This window comes from Apis florea, unplaced genomic scaffold (genome assembly GCF_048593485.1).
Source record: "Apis florea isolate Af1SG1 unplaced genomic scaffold, ASM4859348v1 contig_3193_pilon, whole genome shotgun sequence".
Classification (NCBI taxonomy): Eukaryota; Metazoa; Arthropoda; class Insecta; order Hymenoptera; family Apidae; genus Apis; species Apis florea.
This window is the reverse complement of record NW_028256721.1, coordinates 804,677-824,832: the sequence shown is the minus strand read 5'-3', so window position 1 is coordinate 824,832 and position 20,156 is coordinate 804,677. Positions and strand designations below refer to the sequence as shown.

At 19.5% G+C, this 20,156-nt stretch overlaps 6 protein-coding genes across 15 annotated transcripts; 3 read left to right on the top strand and 3 right to left on the bottom strand.

The window, feature by feature from the left end:
* Nucleotides 1-140: 140 nt before the first annotated feature.
* Ttc19 (tetratricopeptide repeat domain 19) lies at nt 141-2,555 on the bottom strand. Of its 3 annotated transcripts, none has more exons than XM_086910579.1 (5): nt 2,376-2,555; nt 1,532-2,006; nt 1,131-1,393; nt 722-1,029; nt 141-657 (listed from the first exon to the last, which is right to left on the bottom strand). In XM_086910579.1, the coding sequence occupies exons 2-5, from the start codon at nt 1,829-1,831 to the stop codon at nt 461-463; spliced, it is 1,068 nt and encodes a 355-aa protein (XP_086766705.1). In that variant the 5' UTR covers nt 1,832-2,006; nt 2,376-2,555; the 3' UTR covers nt 141-460. The 3 variants fall into 3 exon arrangements, with proteins under 3 accessions (XP_086766705.1, XP_012339053.2, XP_086766704.1); XM_012483599.3 differs by having other exon boundaries at nt 2,324-2,394; XM_086910578.1 differs by lacking the exon at nt 2,376-2,555 and adding an exon at nt 2,246-2,368.
* Nucleotides 2,290-8,450, top strand: LOC100863093 (uncharacterized). Of its 5 annotated transcripts, none has more exons than XR_015292698.1 (7): nt 2,290-2,416; nt 2,983-3,575; nt 3,703-4,083; nt 4,300-4,467; nt 4,677-4,809; nt 5,807-6,002; nt 7,676-8,450. XR_015292698.1 is itself a non-coding variant. In XM_086910577.1 (7 exons), exons 2-6 carry the CDS (start codon nt 2,988-2,990, stop codon nt 7,369-7,371), a joined length of 1,392 nt encoding a protein of 463 aa, XP_086766703.1. In that variant the 5' UTR covers nt 2,290-2,416; nt 2,983-2,987; the 3' UTR covers nt 7,372-7,396; nt 7,676-8,450. The 5 variants fall into 5 exon arrangements, 4 of the variants coding, with proteins under 4 accessions (XP_086766703.1, XP_012339049.2, XP_012339051.2 ...); XM_086910577.1 differs by lacking the exon at nt 4,677-4,809 and adding an exon at nt 7,313-7,396; XM_012483595.3 differs by lacking the exon at nt 4,677-4,809.
* Nucleotides 7,517-10,273, bottom strand: LOC100863207 (uncharacterized). 2 transcript variants are annotated; one of them, XM_086910589.1, is made up of 3 exons: nt 8,962-9,426; nt 8,525-8,768; nt 7,517-7,860 (listed from the first exon to the last, which is right to left on the bottom strand). In XM_086910589.1, exons 1-2 carry the CDS (start codon nt 9,086-9,088, stop codon nt 8,563-8,565), a joined length of 333 nt encoding a protein of 110 aa, XP_086766715.1. In that variant the 5' UTR covers nt 9,089-9,426; the 3' UTR covers nt 7,517-7,860; nt 8,525-8,562. The 2 variants fall into 2 exon arrangements, with proteins under 2 accessions (XP_086766715.1, XP_003691637.2); XM_003691589.4 differs by lacking the exon at nt 7,517-7,860 and having other exon boundaries at nt 8,324-8,768; nt 8,962-10,273.
* On the top strand, nt 9,773-11,811 carry Rrp1 (Recombination repair protein 1). Of its 2 annotated transcripts, none has more exons than XM_086910580.1 (8): nt 9,773-10,094; nt 10,239-10,270; nt 10,353-10,619; nt 10,696-10,822; nt 10,897-11,040; nt 11,111-11,254; nt 11,312-11,492; nt 11,570-11,811. In XM_086910580.1, the coding sequence occupies exons 2-8, from the start codon at nt 10,241-10,243 to the stop codon at nt 11,685-11,687; spliced, it is 1,011 nt and encodes a 336-aa protein (XP_086766706.1). In that variant the 5' UTR covers nt 9,773-10,094; nt 10,239-10,240; the 3' UTR covers nt 11,688-11,811. The 2 variants fall into 2 exon arrangements, with proteins under 2 accessions (XP_086766706.1, XP_086766707.1); XM_086910581.1 differs by having other exon boundaries at nt 9,903-10,094; nt 10,897-10,992.
* On the top strand, nt 11,803-14,454 carry rasp (protein-cysteine N-palmitoyltransferase Rasp). 2 transcript variants are annotated; one of them, XM_086910575.1, is made up of 7 exons: nt 11,803-12,274; nt 12,365-12,546; nt 12,641-13,072; nt 13,164-13,304; nt 13,419-13,636; nt 13,703-14,076; nt 14,155-14,332. In XM_086910575.1, the coding sequence occupies exons 1-6, from the start codon at nt 12,157-12,159 to the stop codon at nt 14,052-14,054; spliced, it is 1,443 nt and encodes a 480-aa protein (XP_086766701.1). In that variant the 5' UTR covers nt 11,803-12,156; the 3' UTR covers nt 14,055-14,076; nt 14,155-14,332. The 2 variants fall into 2 exon arrangements, with proteins under 2 accessions (XP_086766701.1, XP_012339011.3); XM_012483557.3 differs by having other exon boundaries at nt 11,961-12,274; nt 13,703-14,037; nt 14,155-14,454.
* Nucleotides 14,309-20,109, bottom strand: LOC100863442 (uncharacterized). Its single transcript, XM_012483625.3, has 7 exons — nt 19,955-20,109; nt 18,862-19,239; nt 18,392-18,774; nt 18,211-18,322; nt 17,638-18,082; nt 16,148-17,559; nt 14,309-14,902 (listed from the first exon to the last, which is right to left on the bottom strand). The coding sequence occupies exons 1-7, from the start codon at nt 20,001-20,003 to the stop codon at nt 14,880-14,882; spliced, it is 2,802 nt and encodes a 933-aa protein (XP_012339079.2). The 5' UTR covers nt 20,004-20,109; the 3' UTR covers nt 14,309-14,879.
* Nucleotides 20,110-20,156: the final 47 nt, after the last annotated feature.

The window sequence follows — 20,156 nt, the reverse complement described above, 5'->3', positions numbered from 1 at the left end:
AAATAAAATATCATAAATTTTGTTTGTAGTTAGATCAACTGCTATATATATTATAAGAAATTTTAAGTTTTATATAAAAAGGAAAAGAGTAAAAATCTCATAAATTTTCTAAAAGAGTGGAATTTTTTAGAAGAATAGAATTTTCATATTTTAATAAATTTAATAATACATATGATATAAAATTATAATTTTATCAATTATTTTTTATCAAAAAATTATAACAAATATATCATAAATATATAATCTCATATTATAATAAAAGAAAAATCTTATATTAAAATCTTATATTAAATAAAATATATTTAATATTTTCTCATTATGTAAATTGATATATCGTACAATTATATATTATATATAATTACAATATATATTATATAATTTAATTTAATATAACACATAATTTTAATATATTATTTATAATTTAAAACAAATTTGAAATAATCATATTTAATATTTTATATTAAGATATTAAACTTTTTAATTGTTCAAAACATTTTTTAGCTTCCATTATAGTTTCATTATCATTTCTAATTTTTGCTAAATATTCTCCTTTACTACAATTTTTTTTTGCTTCTTCATAAAGTCCTTTTGCAATAAATGTATTTCCCAAATTGACATAAACAGAACTTAATTCAATCATATCTGGTAATTTTTTTCCTAAAAATGTAATAATTCATACATTTAAACTAATATAAAGATAATAAAATAATATTAATATTACCTAGTTCTGCAGCTTTAGATAAATATTGAATAGTTTGATCATATTTTTGTAACATGTAACAAACACTTCCTAAATTATTTAATAAAATAACAGTTTGTTCATTTTTTTCACCATTTATTTTTATAGATATATCATAAGCTTGAGTAAAATATTCAAAAGCATTAGCATACTGTGATTGTGAAAAAAGCATAGATGCATATTTTTCCAATGTCAAACCTAACAACTGTAATATATCTTGATTTTGACTATCTTTAATTAAATGATTTTGTAAATGTTGTAAACAAAATTTATATCCATTTTCTGCTTTTCTATAATAGTAAAATATTTTATATTAAATCACTGAGTATATTTCATAGAGAATTCTAAAAAAATACAATTGAAAAATAAATAAAACTATATGATTGCTTACTGTGTATCTCCTATCTTATCATAAATATCAGCAATTTTAAGACTAATATGAATGACTGCTAAATCATCTTGTGGAACTCCTTTAGCTATTAATCTTTTTAAAACTGATATAAATAGATTTTCTGCTTTTTTAAAATCATTTATCTCGTATGCTAAATTTGCCATTACATCATATACATAAGTTATACCATCATAATGTTGTAAAATTTGAGCTTGATTTAAAGCAATATGTAGCATTTGTTCTGCTTTTAGAAATTCTTGTTTCTATAAATATTAGAAAAAATTATTTATGTTAAAATGACATTAAAATAAGAAATTGCATTCAACACTTAACTATTTATGCAATATGTTTAATTTTTATATTATCATTAATTATGATAATATAAAAATATTATATCTAACCTGAATTAATAAAATTGATCGTTTAATTGTCATTTTTAATTCTTCAATATCATCTTTTTCTTCTTTAGGTTTAAATAAATTAAATAAAAAACTACCTGATACAATAAAAAATTTAGTTTGTGGTGTATTTTTCCACTGATAAGTATTATAATTTCTTTTTATTCTGTTAACTTGTTGCAAATATGTCATAAATATATTTTTTCTTTGATGTAATAAATACATATTAGCAAAAACATAATTAGACTTTGTAACTATTTGAACATATTTGAATATATTTATAATTATCTTTTGTCGAACCATTGCATTGAATTGTATTTAATACAATTTCACGATAATAGTAAATACTTTATAATATATTAATAATATTTCTGTATGTATATTTTAATCTTAATAATGTTATGAGAAACAATTGTCTTTGACAAGTAAATATTGTTCTTAATCATATGTATATATATCTGTAAAAATATATTTATACCTGTAAATTATAAAATATATAAGTGAATTAACAATCAATTTTAATATATATATATATATATATATATATATATATATATATATATATATATATATATATAAAATGTATAAAACTATACTAAAAATGTATATAATCTTATAAAATAATGCATATTATTATATTTATTGATATACACGCAATTGTGTACTTATATATTAGATATTCAAGAATGATATACAAATAATGATATATGTATGCACATTTATGGCAAATTATCGTATATACAAATATCCTATATACATTATTATACAATATCGTTATAGTATTTTTTGCCCCACCCTTGTTTTTCGTATCGCAATGCTGCACACCTTGATTTCATGTATTACGTACCTTTTCACCTCACGGATATGAGATAGGTCATATCACGATAGGTAAGAAAGATTTAATTACATAATTTTTCTATGTATAATATATTAAATATAAATATATAATGTTATCTTCGTTGTATTAATAATAAGGATTGTATACACGTAAATATTTCCACAAATTTTGGTTTCCATGCATATATATATGATTTTCGCATTTTATACAAATTTATAATTTTTACTTTGAAATTTTATAATTATGTTATTAAGAATATTATTTAATGTAATGCTTTAATTTTTTACTATATTTTTATATTTTATATATATCTATATTTTAATTCATGTTTATATTACAAAATACATTTTCATAGACATTCCCTATTTTTTTAAATCTCTATTTAATAACATTTGACATCACATTTGATAAATCTATATGTAATTAATTTAATATATAAATAAAAAAATTTAAATAAAATATTTAATAATATAAATATTTAAATAAAATCATTTCATAAATTATATATCATAGATATAATATATATAACAGAATATATTTAATATTTTTAAATATATTACATAAAATGATTTTCTTTATATATATCATTTATTTGTTTTTTTTATTATTTCTTTAGTGAAAATGAGTTCACAAGATGCAACTGATCATATATCAGTAGTTAATTCATCTAATATATCTTCAAGAACAAAAAATTGGGTCCAATTTGAAGATGAAGCACCTATTAAAAATAATGATAGTATAGAAGAAAAAACTAAAACAAATACACCAGCTGTAATAAAACCAGAATCAATAACAGTGAATGTTGAAAAAATTGGAAAATCTGTTGATAATTCAGATAATCAACAAATAAAAAATCATGAATATAAAGGTGCTGTGATATCAACTGAATCCGTCCAAATTAATTTAGATAGGTCAGGTTTAAGTCGTTCTATTACATCTGAAAGTCCAGAACTTAATTTACCATCTGAAATAAGAGTTTCTGATCCTAAAAGTGCTTCTTTGAAGACTATTGATCTCCGAGATATATCCAATGGCAGAAGTGCTACTAATAATATTATAAGTACATCTATTGGAAATATTAGACAAGGTTTTGCCAATGGAGATACTATAGTTACTCTTTTACCAATCAATACTAGATGGCCATGGATTACTCCAGCTAAATTTCGTCCAGAATTAGTACCAGAAGAATTAATGGCTCAAGGTTTAACGGTACATTTCTAATTGAACTTTATTTTTTTTTTACAAGTATTTTTTTGATATATTTATAATATTTAAAATTATTTTTTATATTCATATAAACTTTATATTTATATCTATATAAGTTATATTTTTATAGCTTACAGTAGAAGATTACGTACATATAATGGAGTTGCTTGTGAATGATGTACGTTTTAATATGTATAATGTATGTTACAAAAGGATTCTTGTTCTTTGGATATTTACTGCATTTATTGTATTGCTTGGCTTATTATTTTCTGGAGTTACTGGTCTTACTTTATTTGGGCTTGGCGTTATGTGGTTAGTCCTCAATGCTGCTGCAATATTTTTTTGCATGTTCATCAAGATAAAATTGAATCATAATCTTGAAAAATGTATGGGGCAAGTGAACAAGCATTTACTTCGACATAAAATATTGCTTGGATTGGATGATAGAGGAAAGATTTCATGTCACAAAGTTAATCTTTGTTTCATATACTTTGATACTACAGATTGCATTGTAAGTGTCATTGAATATGTATTTAATTAAAGCTTAATGTAATTGAGTTTGTACAAAAAAAATTTTTTTTAATTGAAATTAAAAATTCTTTGAAAATTTTTGTATTTTATTACATATTATTTTATATATTTACTAATAATATATTCAAAATTCAATCAATATATAATATATTTGAATATAATTAATATATTTAAAACTTAATTTATTTTATAACAGAAAAAATTACAAGAAGTTATAGAACGAGAAGAACGCGAAGGAAGAATAATAGGAGAAGATGGAAATTCTGAAATGCGTCGAAAAAGGGAGTTACAACAGCGAATGGATATAGATGATAGTGATATTGTAATACAAGGCAATACAACTACTAGAATTTCTCGCAAACAGGTACATAATTTTTATTTCAAATAATTATTCTATAAAAATTAAATTTATAATTTATCTTGAATTTTTTACATTATTAAAATTTTAATAATATACATATATTATAAAAACATTATTTATACATATTGTAAAAATATATATATTTTTTTTCTTTTTTTTTTTATGAACTTCACAATATTTTACTTTTTGTATAATAAATTGAAAACTATTAGGGTAAAAGCGAACAAGTATTCTGCCGCTATGTACAACGTTGGGCAAAGGATTATTTACGTCGACGATTGGATTGGACAGTAGATGAGGAAGGTGGAAATCCTTCTTCACCTCGTCATTTAGCATCAGCTTTATGTCCGTGTCAATATATAGAAGAATGGTTACGTAATAAACCTCATGTTCAAGGCAGAGATTTCTGTCCTAGCTGGAGTAGTTTTCTTAAAGATAGAGGCATTTGAAACACTATTGTTTAATATACATATAACAAACAAAAACATATAACAATATTAAAATCAGTTTAAAGCAATATTGATAAATTTAAAAAGAAACTTTTTAAATTACTTTTTAAAACTTATACAAATTATTTTAATATCGATAAAAATTTATTTAAAATGAAAAATTAAATGAAAGATACATTAAAAATCAAAGAATTTAATTATTTGTTAATAATATGAGTGATATTATTAAAAATAGATGAATAATCAAAATTTGTTTTATTAAAAATTAATAAAACAAAATTAAATTATATGAAATATGAAAAGTACTTATAATGTACTTAATTATATAAGATTTTTATTTGTAATAATTGCAATTAAATTTCTATATAATATTAATATATAAACATTTTTAGAGTTATTTTTTGGTGATATGGATTATTATACTTGACTATAATTAATACTGTTTTTTATTATATTATTTGTTATTAAATATTTAGAATTCAAATTAATATTTGTATAAATCTTGTATAATTACACATATGTGTATGTATTACAAGTTTTATTTTTAATATTGCATATAATTGTACATAATATTTGATATCATATAATAATTCAGAATAATTAATTTGATATAAAAGAATGTAATTTATATATAGAAAATATTTCTGTAAAATGGTGAATAACATGAATAGTGAATAATGGTAAATAACAAATTTTGATTAAACAAAAAATGATAAAAATTTCTATTAAAAAAAATTTTTGTAATCTGTTATGTCTTTATGTTTGATTATATATTTTATGCATAGATTTTTCAAATTCATAAATAAGTTATATACATTATTATTAATGTATAAAAAACAGATTTAGGCTACTTCAGCTCTAGGTTTCTGAATGATGATGGTATGTGTTGACAGGAACGGGCGGAGTTGCTGTTGCTGAGGTATGCATCTCGATGGGCACATCACTTTGTGCGCCGCAGACTTGATCTGGTTATAGACTCACAGGAACGTAATAGAGACATCGCGGGTTTATCTGTTCCACCACGTCATTGTGTCTCCGCCCGTTGTCCTTGTCAATTCATTGAGGACCATCTTAAGTACAAGCCTAGAGGCAAGTTAATATTTCGTACCTTTTTTTTGATGCCGAATTTTGGTAGTAAATAACTAAAATTAATTACTTGATGATTATGATATAATCATAATTCAAAATAATTAAAGCAATCAATTATATGTTCCTAGAATCTATGTTTGTTATACATATATGAAAAATTTATGTCACAAATCATGTAAAAAAATAGCAAATTGATATTAATTATTAGTATAAATAGTTGAATTACAAGCAATTATTAAGAATATGTAAAAAAAATTTTAAATTTGATATTATTTTTTATAGCGATATAAAATTACTAAAAATTTTATTCAAATATTTGCATTATATAATTGTTTGAAACTAATAATACTTTAATGTGATCTATATTTTACATATCATCAAAATTTATATATAATATCAAATTTTTTGTAATTTTTATTTATTCCATTTTATTTTTGATTAATACAAATAACATTCACCATTTTATAGTGGTATATTATTTTAAACATAAAAAAATAATAATAGAGATAAATACTTGAAAAAAAAAAAGTATAATCATTCCATTATATTATTATTATTTTCCATAAATCGAGTTTTATTTCAAAATTTATAAAACATTTAATACATGCTTTTATAATAATTACACAAAGAATTTTATAAAAATGATATATATACGTATATATATTATATACGTAATACTATATAATTTTTCAATAGTAATATTGAGAAATTATGTATATATAAATTATGTTATATAGTTAAGAAAAATTTTAATATTATAGCTAAATTTTATATTTTTGGTTTTAAAAAAAATAATTCCAGTATTCATTTAAGTTAAGACAATTTATTTAATTGTTAAAATGATATTAAAACAGTTTAAAGCAATTTGAAATAATTGCAAATAATTGATCGTTATTAATGTTATAAAAAACAATTATTACAACAATTAATCTAAATATATATCTGAATTCCGTCCTAATTGAACATATCAACATATTATGTAAAAAATATAATTAATATATTGTATACTTTTATATTCCGTTTGAAAATACTTAATCTGTAAATGAACAGAATTATTCTACTTTTATATAAAACAAATGTAAAGCACTTTTATATTATTGTTACAAATGTTATAAATAAAGATCAACACATAATATATGTTTTTTTGGTGGAGGTACAATTGTATTTCTGTAAAAAACCTTTTCATTTATGTAGATTAACTAGTTCATAGAAATCTTTTGCTTAGTCTGATATACCTTATGTGTATATTTTTCTAAAACATAGGTATTTGTCACTAACCACTGACTAATCCAGGGATTACTTGCATGCAGCTGGAAAAAAGGCAATACATTTTGATATTTCATTTCAATCACATTTTGTGAATACATGAAAATCATTTACTATATAATATAATTGTAAGTATATATATTATAAACTTTTATTTTACCAAGTATTCTAAAGCAAACATAATATACATGATACTATATAATATATATAACTATAGATATGTTATACTAGTAGATAATTGCTTTATATGTTTTTTATACTATAATATATTACTTACACTATAATTACAGAAAATAATAACATAATGAAAAATTTTCTTGTAATAAATTTGTAATTATTTAATATCCATATATAATATCTTAATATCTTGTTTAATTAATTTAAAATTTTGTGCATAATTTTTTCAGGATATCCATCGGGCTTTACATGGTGTGCTTATCTTAATGATCCATTAATTAAATATGATATTACAATAGGCATTCCTAATTAACAATATCAATAATGAATGCACAACAATATTTAAGACAAAAACAAATAGTTGTAAACTTTAATAATAGATATTTTATATTTTGACTTATTTTTAGTATACAATCTAAAAAAAATTTATATCAAATTAGTCTTTAAACTCTAAATCAAAATATTTATAAAATATCATATATATTTTTATTATATTTATATATTTCTATATTATCCTTTTAAATAATAAAAAGAAAGGAATAAATTATTTAAAAAAGAAAGTTGAAAACATTTTTAAATATTTATAAATTTTTTAAATATAAAATTTCCAAATCAAAATAGAAATTTAATTATCAATGTATATTATTATAATTACAGTGCCTCCTAACTGCCATTATAACAATCTTATTTAACATAAAAATTGTAAAAAGTTCCAAAAATTATAAGAAAATTATAAAAAGATTAATTTAAAAAAATATCAATTATATTATTATTATAAACTATAAACATTATATATTATATAATATGCATTATATTAAATTGTATTAAATTATTTTATATAATCCATATATTATATATATAGAAATAATATAAAAGAATGATTATTATAAGATTTATTTTTGTAAAGTTTTTAAATTATATTTGTATATATTATATTAGCATTAATATTTTGTATAAAAAATATTATCTATATACATATAATAAAATATTTAATTATATGTAAAATTGTTTTATGATCAATTAATATATGAAAATAAGAAAAATTCTACATTAAAATTTTTTATATAAAAAAAATTAACCAAATAATTTCGATATTTTATATTGCAAATATAAAAACTTATGTTATTAATGCAGCTTGTGCTTGTTTTTTAATATTATCTGCAAGTCTTTTTATTTCCTCATTATCAGTTTTAAGTTGTTGTTCTTTGTCTTCAAGAGTAGTTTCCAAATATCGTAACTGTTGTTTTATATGTAAATACATTTTCACTTTCTGATATGTATCAGAAGTATTTGCGTTCATTAAATTTTCTCCAGAAATTTCATCTGAAAAAAATTCATATTTTTATATAGATTAATATTAATAAATTGTAAAATAGATTATAATATAAAATTTGAAATTGAGCACAAAATAAAGTTAGCTAAATTTGATTTAAGCTTAAAATAAGGTTATGATTTAAAATATTGTATTATTCTTTTTTTTTTTAATATTACTTATAATAAAGACAAAAAATAATACCTTTATGAACTATTTTAAATGCTATGTCATCTATAGAAGAATTATTAAGATCTTCTAACATATGTTCAGATTTTGGAATATGAGGTCTCGGTGGTAAATTATTCTTTTTATTACTAAACATGTTCATGTAATATATATATTCGTTTTATTTTTCTTATTTTAGATATTTGTGGGTTATTTTTTTTATACATGTACATATATATATATAACAGTCATATATTTATTAATAAAACAATTTAGATTAAATCACATAAATTACATATTTATTGATTTTTAAAATTAGAATATTTTATTTAGCAATTATTCTTTATCGAATTTAAAATTCTATAACTTACAGAAGTTTATACTTTAAATATAAAATATAAGAAAATAATTATCGAGATAAATATTTTTGAATCTTTACTTTTTTTAGAATTTAATTTGACTTGTACTATTGTGAACTGAAGTTAGGTATAAAAAAAGTATAAAAAATGTTAATTCTATCTTTATTCAAATGCGTTCATGTTCCTGGCATAAAAGAAATGATGTATTTTTTGAATTCTTTATTGATTTTTTTTAAAAATAAATTTTTTTTTTCAAATCAAATAATATATTAATATAAATAAATCATTAGTATAAATCACAAAATGGAAATTATTTCAATTAAGAATTTGTTAATTTTTGAAGTCATTCATATCAATAAAAATTTATATTATATTTAAAATTAATTATGATATGAATTTTAGTAAAAATTTTATAAAATTTTTGTTTTTATAAGCGAATTTAATTATTACTATTATTAAGTATTTTATATTAAATTTATTATACATTTGTTTTGAATAAATGTCTTGCAACTTCTCTTTCTTGCAGTTTATAAATTAAATTTAATATAAATTTATTTTGATATTATTTTGATATTTAATATAATAAATTTATTTATTTTAATTTAATATATAAATAATATTAATTTTATAATAAAATTTATAATAAAAGAATAAAAATATATATGATTTAAAATTAAAATATCTAAATGTAGTGTATATTCATATTTATATATTTATATATTTTTTTATAGTTTATCATGAATTAAACTGTCAATTGAATTAAATTTCATGATATCGCGCAGTTTTCAAAATTTCTTGAAGCTCATGCCGGTAAACATTTCTTTCAATTTTTCATATATATTTACAAATTAATAATTTATTATATAATAAAACAAAATAAAAGAAGTTATTTTTACATTATTATTACTATCATAATATTGATAATTTTTTAATATTTTGTGTATACAAACGCAGTCATGCCGCCAAAACGAAGCCGAATTTTAAAGGTTAGAGTAATATAGAATATATTCGTTTTATTACAAATTAAAGATAATTTATAAAAGATGCTTTACTTTTATTTTCAATTAGTCAGATTCTACGGAAATTAAAAATAAGAACAAAAATAAAATATCAAAAACAGAAGAAACATCAAATAAAAGATCCAAACGGAATATAGATCATACTGAAGAACCTTCAGCAAAGCGTGCAAAAACAGATGTAAAATCAATTATAAATAAAACAGATACAGACTTGAATGAAATTAATTTCGATTGTTTAAAATTAAATGCAACAGGAAATAAATATAACTTAAAAATATCTAGTTGGAATGTTTCTGGCATAAGAGCAGTAATAAAAGTATGAAAAATCTATATTATTGTATTTTGTGTGAACAAAATTTTATACTATATTACTACATTATATGTTCATTTAGAAAAATGGAATAAAATATATTGCAAAGGAAGATGCAGATATAGTTGCATTACAAGAGACCAAATGCGATTCCAATAAATTACCTGAAGAAATTAAATTAAATGGATATCATTATTATTTTCTTGAGAGTATGAATATTTATAATTAATTATAATTTTTTATTTACAATTATATTTTATATTTATATTTTTATTAAAAATAGGTAAAAAATCTGGATATTGTGGTGTTGCATTATTCACAAAAGAAAAACCAATTGATGTAAAATATGGTTTAAATAATTCTGAATTTGATAATGAAGGTAGATTGATCACTGCAGAATATTTAAATTTCTACTTAATTAATGTTTGTAAGTTATTTATATTTTGTATGAATATAAATTTATGTATAGTTTTATATTATATTTTTTAATTATGCAGATGTTCCTAATGCTGGTCAAAAATTAGTAACATTACCAAAAAGATTAAAATGGAATGAAATTTTTAAAACATATGTAAAAAATCTAGATAAGAAAAAACCTGTTATTATCTGTGGCGATATGAATGTTGCTCACAAAGAAATAGGTAAAAATTTACTTAGTTAATTTAAAATTATGTAAATTAATTTTTTGATCTATTTAGATCTCAGAAATCCAAAAACAAATATAAAAAATGCTGGATTTACTAAAGAAGAACGAGATGATATGACAGATTTCTTAGCTACAGGATTTGTGGATACATTTAGAGCTTTATATCCTGATAAAACAGATGCATACACATTTTGGTCATATTTTGCTAATGCACGTAGTAAAAATATAGGATGGTGAGTATTGGTAAAAAAATTTGTTTAATGTTAATAAAAATTTGTTATTTTATTATTTTTAATTTTCTTTTATACAGGAGATTGGATTATTTTTTAGTATCAGAGCGAATTAAGGATAATATTTGTGATAATGTTATAAGAGATAAAGTATATGGTAGTGATCATTGTCCTATTGTACTTTATATCAACATATAATGAAAAATGGAATATTTTATAATTAAATTATATGCAATTGTGTATTTAAATAATTTACTGACTTCGATGTATTTAACATATTTATTTTATCTTCTAAAAATAAAACGTAATTTAAAAAAAAAAATCGATGATTTGTTGATAAATAAATATTTATTAAAAATAAATATTTACAAATCTTATTTATTTTTTTTTACATTATGTTAAATGTAAAATTATGTTTGAATAAATTCAAAATATTAATTTATTATAAATTTATCATATTTATATTTTTTTAGAGTTCTAACCTATATATTTTAAAGTATTTGATAATTTCACCTTTATTATATAAAACTATAAATTACAATATTTGAATATAAGACTTAAAAAAAATGTGTAATATAATATATTTCAATTCTTTATTTTCGAATATATTTACGAAATAAGGATAATTGTAACAAAGATAAAGCGGTAAATTTAATTTTAATTGAAAATGACATCCATAACAGGCAATAACATCAAATTATATAAATACGAAAGTTTCTTGTATTTTTTATTGTGGACGAGTGCAGTATTATATTCTATTTATAATGTATTTTTAATTAATACTTGTAAGAATTTAAACATATATTTTGTACATATGTACACATTTTTTATATATAATAAATTGTTTATATTATAAAATTGTATATTATTTTTAGATTTTATTAATTATGATGATTTATATGGTGATTTTGCACCAGGATGGATATGGATTGGAAGGAAACAAGATATTTCTGATCAAGAATGGAGAATATGGATACCATTAATAATAAAATTAATACCTTGGTTATTTCTTCATCATTTTGTTAGTCGGATTGTTAAGATTACATCAAATTTTGTGGTTTGATATTTTTATCTTTCTTTCTTATTTTATACTTTATAATTTATCTTTTTATTTAATTTATGAATAACAATATATTTATATATTTTTTCAGCTATTGTGTTGTTGGTACATCTTTATATCCATGTTATTTTTGTATTTTTACATTGGAATATTGGGCATGCTATGTGCATTAATGCAACCAAGTATATTATATATTTTAACATACAAACGTAATACATATACTATATGGATAATAAATATATTATTTTTATTTATAATACATTTTTTAAAAATTCCGGATGGTTTTTTTCAAAATATATTTAAATTTAATGATGAAGAACATTATATTTTAACTCTTATAATGTGTTGGATTCAATTAAGAAGTATCAGCTATTGTATAGATAATATAAAATCACATTTAGAAAATAATTATGACAATATGCTTTTCTTTGTACAAAATTTTCTATATAAATTAGCATATTGTTTATATTTGCCTACATTATCCTTAGGACCATTAATTTTGTATCATGAATTCATTAATTCTGTATGTATATTTTATTTAAAATATATAACTTATGTTATATTTAATTATTATTATAATAACAAATAAAAAATATATTTTTATATTTTTGCAGGTAATAGGAACATCTCAATTTTTGAAACTTGCAAATTTTGGAAATTTTATTTTTAATTTAATTAGATATATTTTCTGGATATTTTTTGCTAACTTTTTCTTACATTTTCTTTATTTTAATGCAATACAATATCATCCAGAGGTAATTTTTCTTTTTTACATAATATTAAAACTTTTGTTACATTATTGTAACATTATTATTATTAATTTTATTAAAATGAATAAAAATATATTTATTTTTTTATATTAATATTAGGTTATTAAAAGTTTAAATCCATGGGCTTTATATGGATTGGGATATTGCATGGGACAATTTTTTTTAATTAAATATGTTGTAGTATATGGACTTAATCATACTTTATGTGCAATAGATAATGTAAGAGCCCCTCCGCAACCTAAATGTGTAGCAAGAATTCATTTATATTCTGATATGTGGAAATATTTTGATCAAGGTTTATATAAATTTCTTATAAGGTATGATAAAATATGTAAATATTATATTTGATTAATTAAAAATTTTAAGAACAATATATTTTTCAGATATATTTATGTACCTCTGTTAAGATTAAATTTCAGCAAATTAGTTGCTTCTTTTTTATGCTTTACATTTATTTTCATATGGCATGGAATGCAAACAAACATTTTTATTTGGGCATTCTTGAATTTTATAGGATTAAATATTGAAAGTTTAATTAAATCAGCTGAAAAAAACAAATATTATTCAAATGTACAAAAAAGATATCTATCACAAACAAATTTCAGACGTTTCAATTGTATTTTAACAAGCCCATTATTAGCCATGTCAGTAATATCCAATTTTTATTTTTTTGTTGGAGAAGAAATTGGAAATATTTACATCTATAGAATATTACATGGTATTTGTACTTTATAATTATTTAAAAAATTATTTAAATGTAAATAAATTTATTATATATTTTTTTATGAAATTTAGAAACGTTTATTTTAAATTTTTATACAATTTTTCTTTACAGATACATGGTACAGTAAACTCATTTTACTGTTTTTTCTTTATTGCTGTTGTCAAGTCTCTATAGATATAAAAAATTGGGAATTACGAAAATATTCAAAACTATAAAACATTAGAAATTCGACACTATACAAAATATTTTGAAAAATTATTCATAATTATATTATCAAATAATTTTTAAACATTTTATTATTTTAAGTACAAAATGAATATAAAAATACAATATATAACTAAAATTATTTTTTTTCATTAATGTCATATTAATGTTTATTACAAATGATAATAAAAAATTAGTATAAACGTATGAATATTTTTTTATATAATTAGTATTTATTTTATGTTTATTATTTTATATTTATTTTATACTATTAATATTTAACTTTATAGTACATACAAGGCACATTATATCTCACAATATATTTTTTGTGAAAATAATTTCTTAACTCTTCACTTTTATATTTTATACAATATTTAATCAATTTATTTGTATACATATTTCTATGCAGATACATATTTCTATGCAATAAATGCTTTTATTTTGTTCATCTATTTTAAACATTTATATTTTTATTTTTAAATATTTATTTTAACTTTTATATCTTTAATGTTTTTTTGAAAATATTTTTATAATAGCAAGTATATATATTAAAATATATTTTCGTTAGAAAATTTTAGTTGTACTTCATCATTAGAAAAAGATATTATACAGATCTTTTTACATTTGCAATATTAAGTTTTAAGAAGTACAAAATCTGAAATTATTGTTTAAAAGTATTAATATTGATATAATTTATATATGTTTATATCCATTATTGTTTTAGCAAAAGATAATGTTTTGAGTTTTTAATATGTGTATTTCATGTATAATTTATAAATATATTTTTAGAATTTATATTTTTAAAATAGAATATTATAATATAAATTATTACCTAAAATCTGCATATTTAATATTTTATATATTTTTTGAATCATTAATTCTATAAAATAATATCTATAAATTATTTATATGTTTATGTATTTTTGTAAGAGACCATTAAAAATGTAATAAATTTTTATGGAAGACATTTTTGAGCTTCTATATTTTAAAAAATAAAAATATTTCAAAACATTAAAAAAAAAAGTAAAATTGTTTATTTATTTTATAATAATTGCAATAAATTTTGTGACAAAAAATCTGTATGTATATATAAAAAAGAAAAATATTACAAATAAAAAACAGATAATACACTCTATATAAATTATAAAATAAATATAGAATATAATAAATGTTTTTGCAACTCAACTGTACAAAATATATAAGAATTCAGAAAATAACTATATCACTGAAATTAAAATTTTTTTTTTCTAATAATAAGCAAATTATGAATTTGTACTACATTTTCCAATATTTGGCACAGAAAAAAATATTATTGCTATTAAGTATGTATATTTTGTATTTATATATTTAAATATATAATTAATAATTTTATATAATTAATTTGTTAATATATACATACAAAATTATAAATTTAATAAAGATTAGTTTTTTTTTATAATATCTGGAATGCCTAAATAAAGATTTAATATAATTTGTTTTTGAAAATATTAATATTTTAAACAATTTTTAAAAATAAATTTATAAATGCAATAAATTTATTTTTTAATAAATGCATTTTTATTCACTTTCTAAAGTTTATTATATATCAAAGCTATATTAATACTGTGTATCTCACACGATCAAAATATTTAAAAATATTTTATTAAATTTATTTTTTTTCTAATTATTATTTTCATATACATTATATAAAATTAATAATTCTACATTTTTTTTCTAACAATATTTACATAACCAAAAACTCAAAGCATTATTTTAGTAGTATATTTATACTACAAATGTATTTTTATTAATGCTATTACTATAAGTATATTATAAAATCATTTTTTCTATAAAAATGTTAAAAATCTATTTATTTTTAATTTAATTTAGAGAAAACTCTTGTTATTTAAACATTACTTACTTTCATCAAATATTTGTTTTTTAATTTCAATATCGGCAGTGTTGTTTTGATCAATTTTAAAAATATTGTTTTGTAATGTATTATTAGCTAATAATAAAATTGTATTTTGATTTTCATTTTCTTTTACATTAATATCTTGCATATGTTTATTTAAAAATGTAAATTTTTTACTTTTATTTAATTGTATTTTTGATTGAATTTGTGGAAATATATTTATGCATTTATTTTGAACTATTATACTAGTTAAGGGTTCATTATGAATATATAAATGTTGTTCAGCTTGATTAAAAAATTTTTTATCTTTTTCGAAAGAATAATTTGAAGATGTAATCATTCGATTCTTTATTAAATTTGATATAACTGTTTGATAGTTATTTAATTTTTTATTTTCTTGTAATAAACAATCATTTTGTTTTATTAAAGTATCTGTAATTATTGATATCGTATTATCAGTAACTTGATTAATTTCTTGTAAATTATTTAAATTTATTAAGTTTTCCGATATAATATCTTCATGGTTTTCCATTTCTGGAAAAGATTTGCAATTAAGAGTCATAATATCATTATTTTCTTTCTCACATTTCATATTTTCTTGAGTAAGAACTATGTGTTTATTGCTATCTTTGTTTTTTGTTTTAATATGTGTATTTACTTGTATTAATTTCATTTGTTGTTCATTTGCAAAGTTAGATTCATTATCATAATAATTTTCATTAATTATATGTATGGGATTTTTAATTTGATGTTCTGAAAATTTAAATTTTTTTTGAAATTCTAAACTGTTTTCATTTTGTATATCATTAACTAAATTGTTATATTCTAATTTAATATATGATGGTGTTTCATCTATATTGTGATAAATTATTTCAGGTTGATCTGATTCAATGTTATCATGATATATAATTTGATTGCTTCCATCTTTAATTATCTCTAATTTAATATAAGAAGTACTTTGCATTTGTGACAATTTATCTTGTACTTTATTTATATATTCATCTGGTAAACCATTTTGGTCTTTAAAAAATCTATTTTTTATAGATAATTCAGTCTCTATAGATTCAGTCTTATTTAAATGAGGTTCTGAACAAACCTCATAAGTTTCAAAATTTTTAATAATTTGTATTGAATCACTCGATTTCCAATTCTTATTGCTAATGGTAGTATCATTATTTATGCTATATTTTTCATTTGCAATATTTTGCAGTTGATTATTATTATTTTGACAATGCATAATTTTTGTTGCAATTATATCCTCATTTGTTATTTGATCTTTATTTGTATTTTTTTTTTTTCTATTAGTTCGAACTTTTTGAAAATCTTCTTCTGAAAGATATAACAACTCTCCAGTCGTTGTTAAAACTTTTCCATGCCTTGTTTTCAAGTGACGTTTATAAGTATTTCTTGTTTTAAATCTAATTAATATGAAAATATTTTTTTAAAAAATATATAATAATACATTATTACATATAATAAAAATTTAGATAACTCACCGTTGTCCACAATCATCACATCCAAATGGTGCTTCTCCAGTATGTCTACGTCGATGTTCTCTAAAATGTGATGGGTGTCTAAATTTTTTCCCACAATCTGCGCATGTAAATCGCGTTTGATTTTGATGAATTAACATGTGATATTTTAAACTATGTCTTCTTGTAAAAACTGCTCTACAGATACGACATTCATATGGTTTTATTCCAGCATGACTACGATAATGAGATACTAAAGTTGTAGGTGCTGTAAAACTTCGAGGAGGATTACAAATCCGACATTCAAGATTATTTCCAGTTGGATTTCCTTTTTTTTTGATACGATCCATAAAAGCTAATGCCATTTCTCTTTCTTCTTTACTAGTACCTATAAATTTTGCTTTTCCTTTAGGTTTACTAGTTATAATTTCTGTGCCTTTGTTATCATTTTCAGATGTCCATGATATTTCTAAAAATAAATTATATTTATTATATAATATATATATATAATATATATAATATATATTAATATAATATATAATATATATATATATAATTACACAAACAAATTAAAATAAAAATATCTTACATGCTTACCTGGTAAATAAATAGCTTCAGATTTTTGATTAATTTTTTCTGAGAATCTTTTATTAATACATGGATATTCTTTCATATGAACATTATCAGTACCAACAATCATAAATACAATCTAATAGAAAAAAATTAAAATTTATAAATTTTATATATTCTTATATATACATTTTATATTTATACTTACATTTTCATCTGTTGTATTTTCAAGAGAATTATTAAAAGGTGATGTTTCTTTTTTGTTAGGAATTTCATCTTTTAAACGTTCAAAATAACTATGATCTCCAAAAACTTTAAAATCTATTTTTTCTGTATCTTTTTGTTCAGAATTATTTATTCTTTTAGAATTTTCCACTTTTTCAACATTTTTATTTTTATCTAATTCTTTAAAAGTAGAATCATTTAATAGAATATTTCTTAAATAATTAGTTGATTTTTCTGTAATAATATTCTTATTTTCCTTATTTAATGTTTCTTGTGGTTTTCGTGATTGTTGTAATCTGCTTTTCTTGTTTTGGGGATTTGTTTTGTAATTTTTATAACTTACTGATCTTGCAGTAAAGTTTTTATCTATAAAATATATATATTTAAGTTTTTATTAATTTATAATATTTTTTAGCTTATAAAAACATATAAATATCATAATTGTTAACTTACAAGCTTCTTTATTAGTTTTTAAATATTCTAAATGTTCTGCTAAATGTGCTTTAATAGACATTCTTGCTCTACCTTCACTTGCAAAACTAGTATATTTTTGTCCACATCCAACGACAAGAGCACATGTATATGAATATTGCCTTTTCAATTCATCACTTGTGAAAATAGAAAATTGTTTAACTAATTGTGATGCAGGCATAGATAAAAGCTGTGGCACATTAAAAGATAATTCATGATTTTTTCTTTTTATGTAATCTGATTTTGACTTGCATTGAGATGATACTAATGATTTACTACGTTTTTTTTCTGAATGTAATGTTTGAGATGCAACTTCTGCAAGCATATCTAATAATGCAGCTGGGCTATCATTTCCCACACCTAAAATGATCATTATTATGTATCATTATTAAAAATAAAATAATTATATTTTACATGATATTTTTAAAAAATTTTATTCAATTTTTATATTTGTGTTTTCATAAAAAATTAATTTATATATTCATAATTAAAATTTACATAACATAAACAATAGATACAAAATTAGTTTATAGATTAAAAATTTTGATAAATAAATAAATTATTAAATTTAGATTATTTATTAACAATAAGTAATTTTACAAATTTTAAAAGCATAAATAAATATGAAAACTTACACAATAAATTTTCAATTTTTTATTAATTAATTATTTATTTTTTTAAATTTAATTGATATATTTCTTTGTTTAATTTATTATGTTGAATATTAAAATTTCTTCAATAATAATAAATATGTTGTTATTCTTATTAAAATTATGACATATGACAGTATTTCGTAAAAACATTATTTAATTTTAATATTTCACAAAAATAATAAACAAAAATGAACAGTTTTAATATGAAAAATATTTAAATATTATTAAAAAAATAATTTTTATTTTTATATATAAAAATTAAATTTGTTTTTCAAGCGTCATTCTAGCAGACGCCATAAGGACGCCCAGCAGACGGTTTTTCAATTCATCTTTACTATTTCTTAATAAAGTATATATATTTTTTATTCATATTACTATATTTAAAAAATGAGAATTTAAATTTAAAATAAATAAATAAGTACCTTCGTTATATGAATTAGAAGCATATTCATAGTTTGTTTTGGTGTTCATTATGGCATTCGTATTCGCGGCGTACCTTCATTCCACTGCCTTCTGTGCACAACAGGTTCCTTTTGTTGCTTCCTTGTTTGCTTCCTTTCTTGTCAATCTTAAGAACAGTATTGCCAATCTGTAAAACGAAGATTTTGCATGTACATTTAAATA

Coding starts and splice junctions, on each gene's coding strand:
- rasp (XM_012483557.3), top strand. CDS start 12,157: ATGACATCCATAACAGGCAATAACATCAAATTATATAAATACGAAAGT. Junction 12,275..12,364: donor TGTATTTTTAATTAATACTT/GTAAGAATTTAA, acceptor TATTATTTTTAG/ATTTTATTAATTATGATGAT. Junction 13,305..13,418: donor CAATACAATATCATCCAGAG/GTAATTTTTCTT, acceptor TATTAATATTAG/GTTATTAAAAGTTTAAATCC.
- Ttc19 (XM_086910579.1), bottom strand. CDS start 1,831: ATGGTTCGACAAAAGATAATTATAAATATATTCAAATATGTTCAAATA. Junction 1,394..1,531: donor GATCAATTTTATTAATTCAG/GTTAGATATAAT, acceptor TAATATTTATAG/AAACAAGAATTTCTAAAAGC. Junction 658..721: donor ATCTAAAGCTGCAGAACTAG/GTAATATTAATA, acceptor TTACATTTTTAG/GAAAAAAATTACCAGATATG.
- Rrp1 (XM_086910580.1), top strand. CDS start 10,241: ATGCCGCCAAAACGAAGCCGAATTTTAAAG. Junction 10,271..10,352: donor AACGAAGCCGAATTTTAAAG/GTTAGAGTAATA, acceptor ATTTTCAATTAG/TCAGATTCTACGGAAATTAA. Junction 10,823..10,896: donor TCATTATTATTTTCTTGAGA/GTATGAATATTT, acceptor TATTAAAAATAG/GTAAAAAATCTGGATATTGT.
- LOC100863207 (XM_003691589.4), bottom strand. CDS start 9,088: ATGAACATGTTTAGTAATAAAAAGAATAATTTACCACCGAGACCTCAT. Junction 8,769..8,961: donor ATTTAAAATAGTTCATAAAG/GTATTATTTTTT, acceptor AATTTTTTTCAG/ATGAAATTTCTGGAGAAAAT.
- LOC100863093 (XM_012483595.3), top strand. CDS start 2,988: ATGAGTTCACAAGATGCAACTGATCATATATCAGTAGTTAATTCATCT. Junction 4,084..4,299: donor TTGATACTACAGATTGCATT/GTAAGTGTCATT, acceptor ATTTTATAACAG/AAAAAATTACAAGAAGTTAT. Junction 6,003..7,675: donor TCTTAAGTACAAGCCTAGAG/GCAAGTTAATAT, acceptor TAATTTTTTCAG/GATATCCATCGGGCTTTACA.
- LOC100863442 (XM_012483625.3), bottom strand. CDS start 20,003: ATGAACACCAAAACAAACTATGAATATGCTTCTAATTCATATAACGAA. Junction 18,775..18,861: donor AAAAACTAATAAAGAAGCTT/GTAAGTTAACAA, acceptor TATATTTTATAG/ATAAAAACTTTACTGCAAGA. Junction 18,323..18,391: donor AAAATACAACAGATGAAAAT/GTAAGTATAAAT, acceptor TTTTTCTATTAG/ATTGTATTTATGATTGTTGG.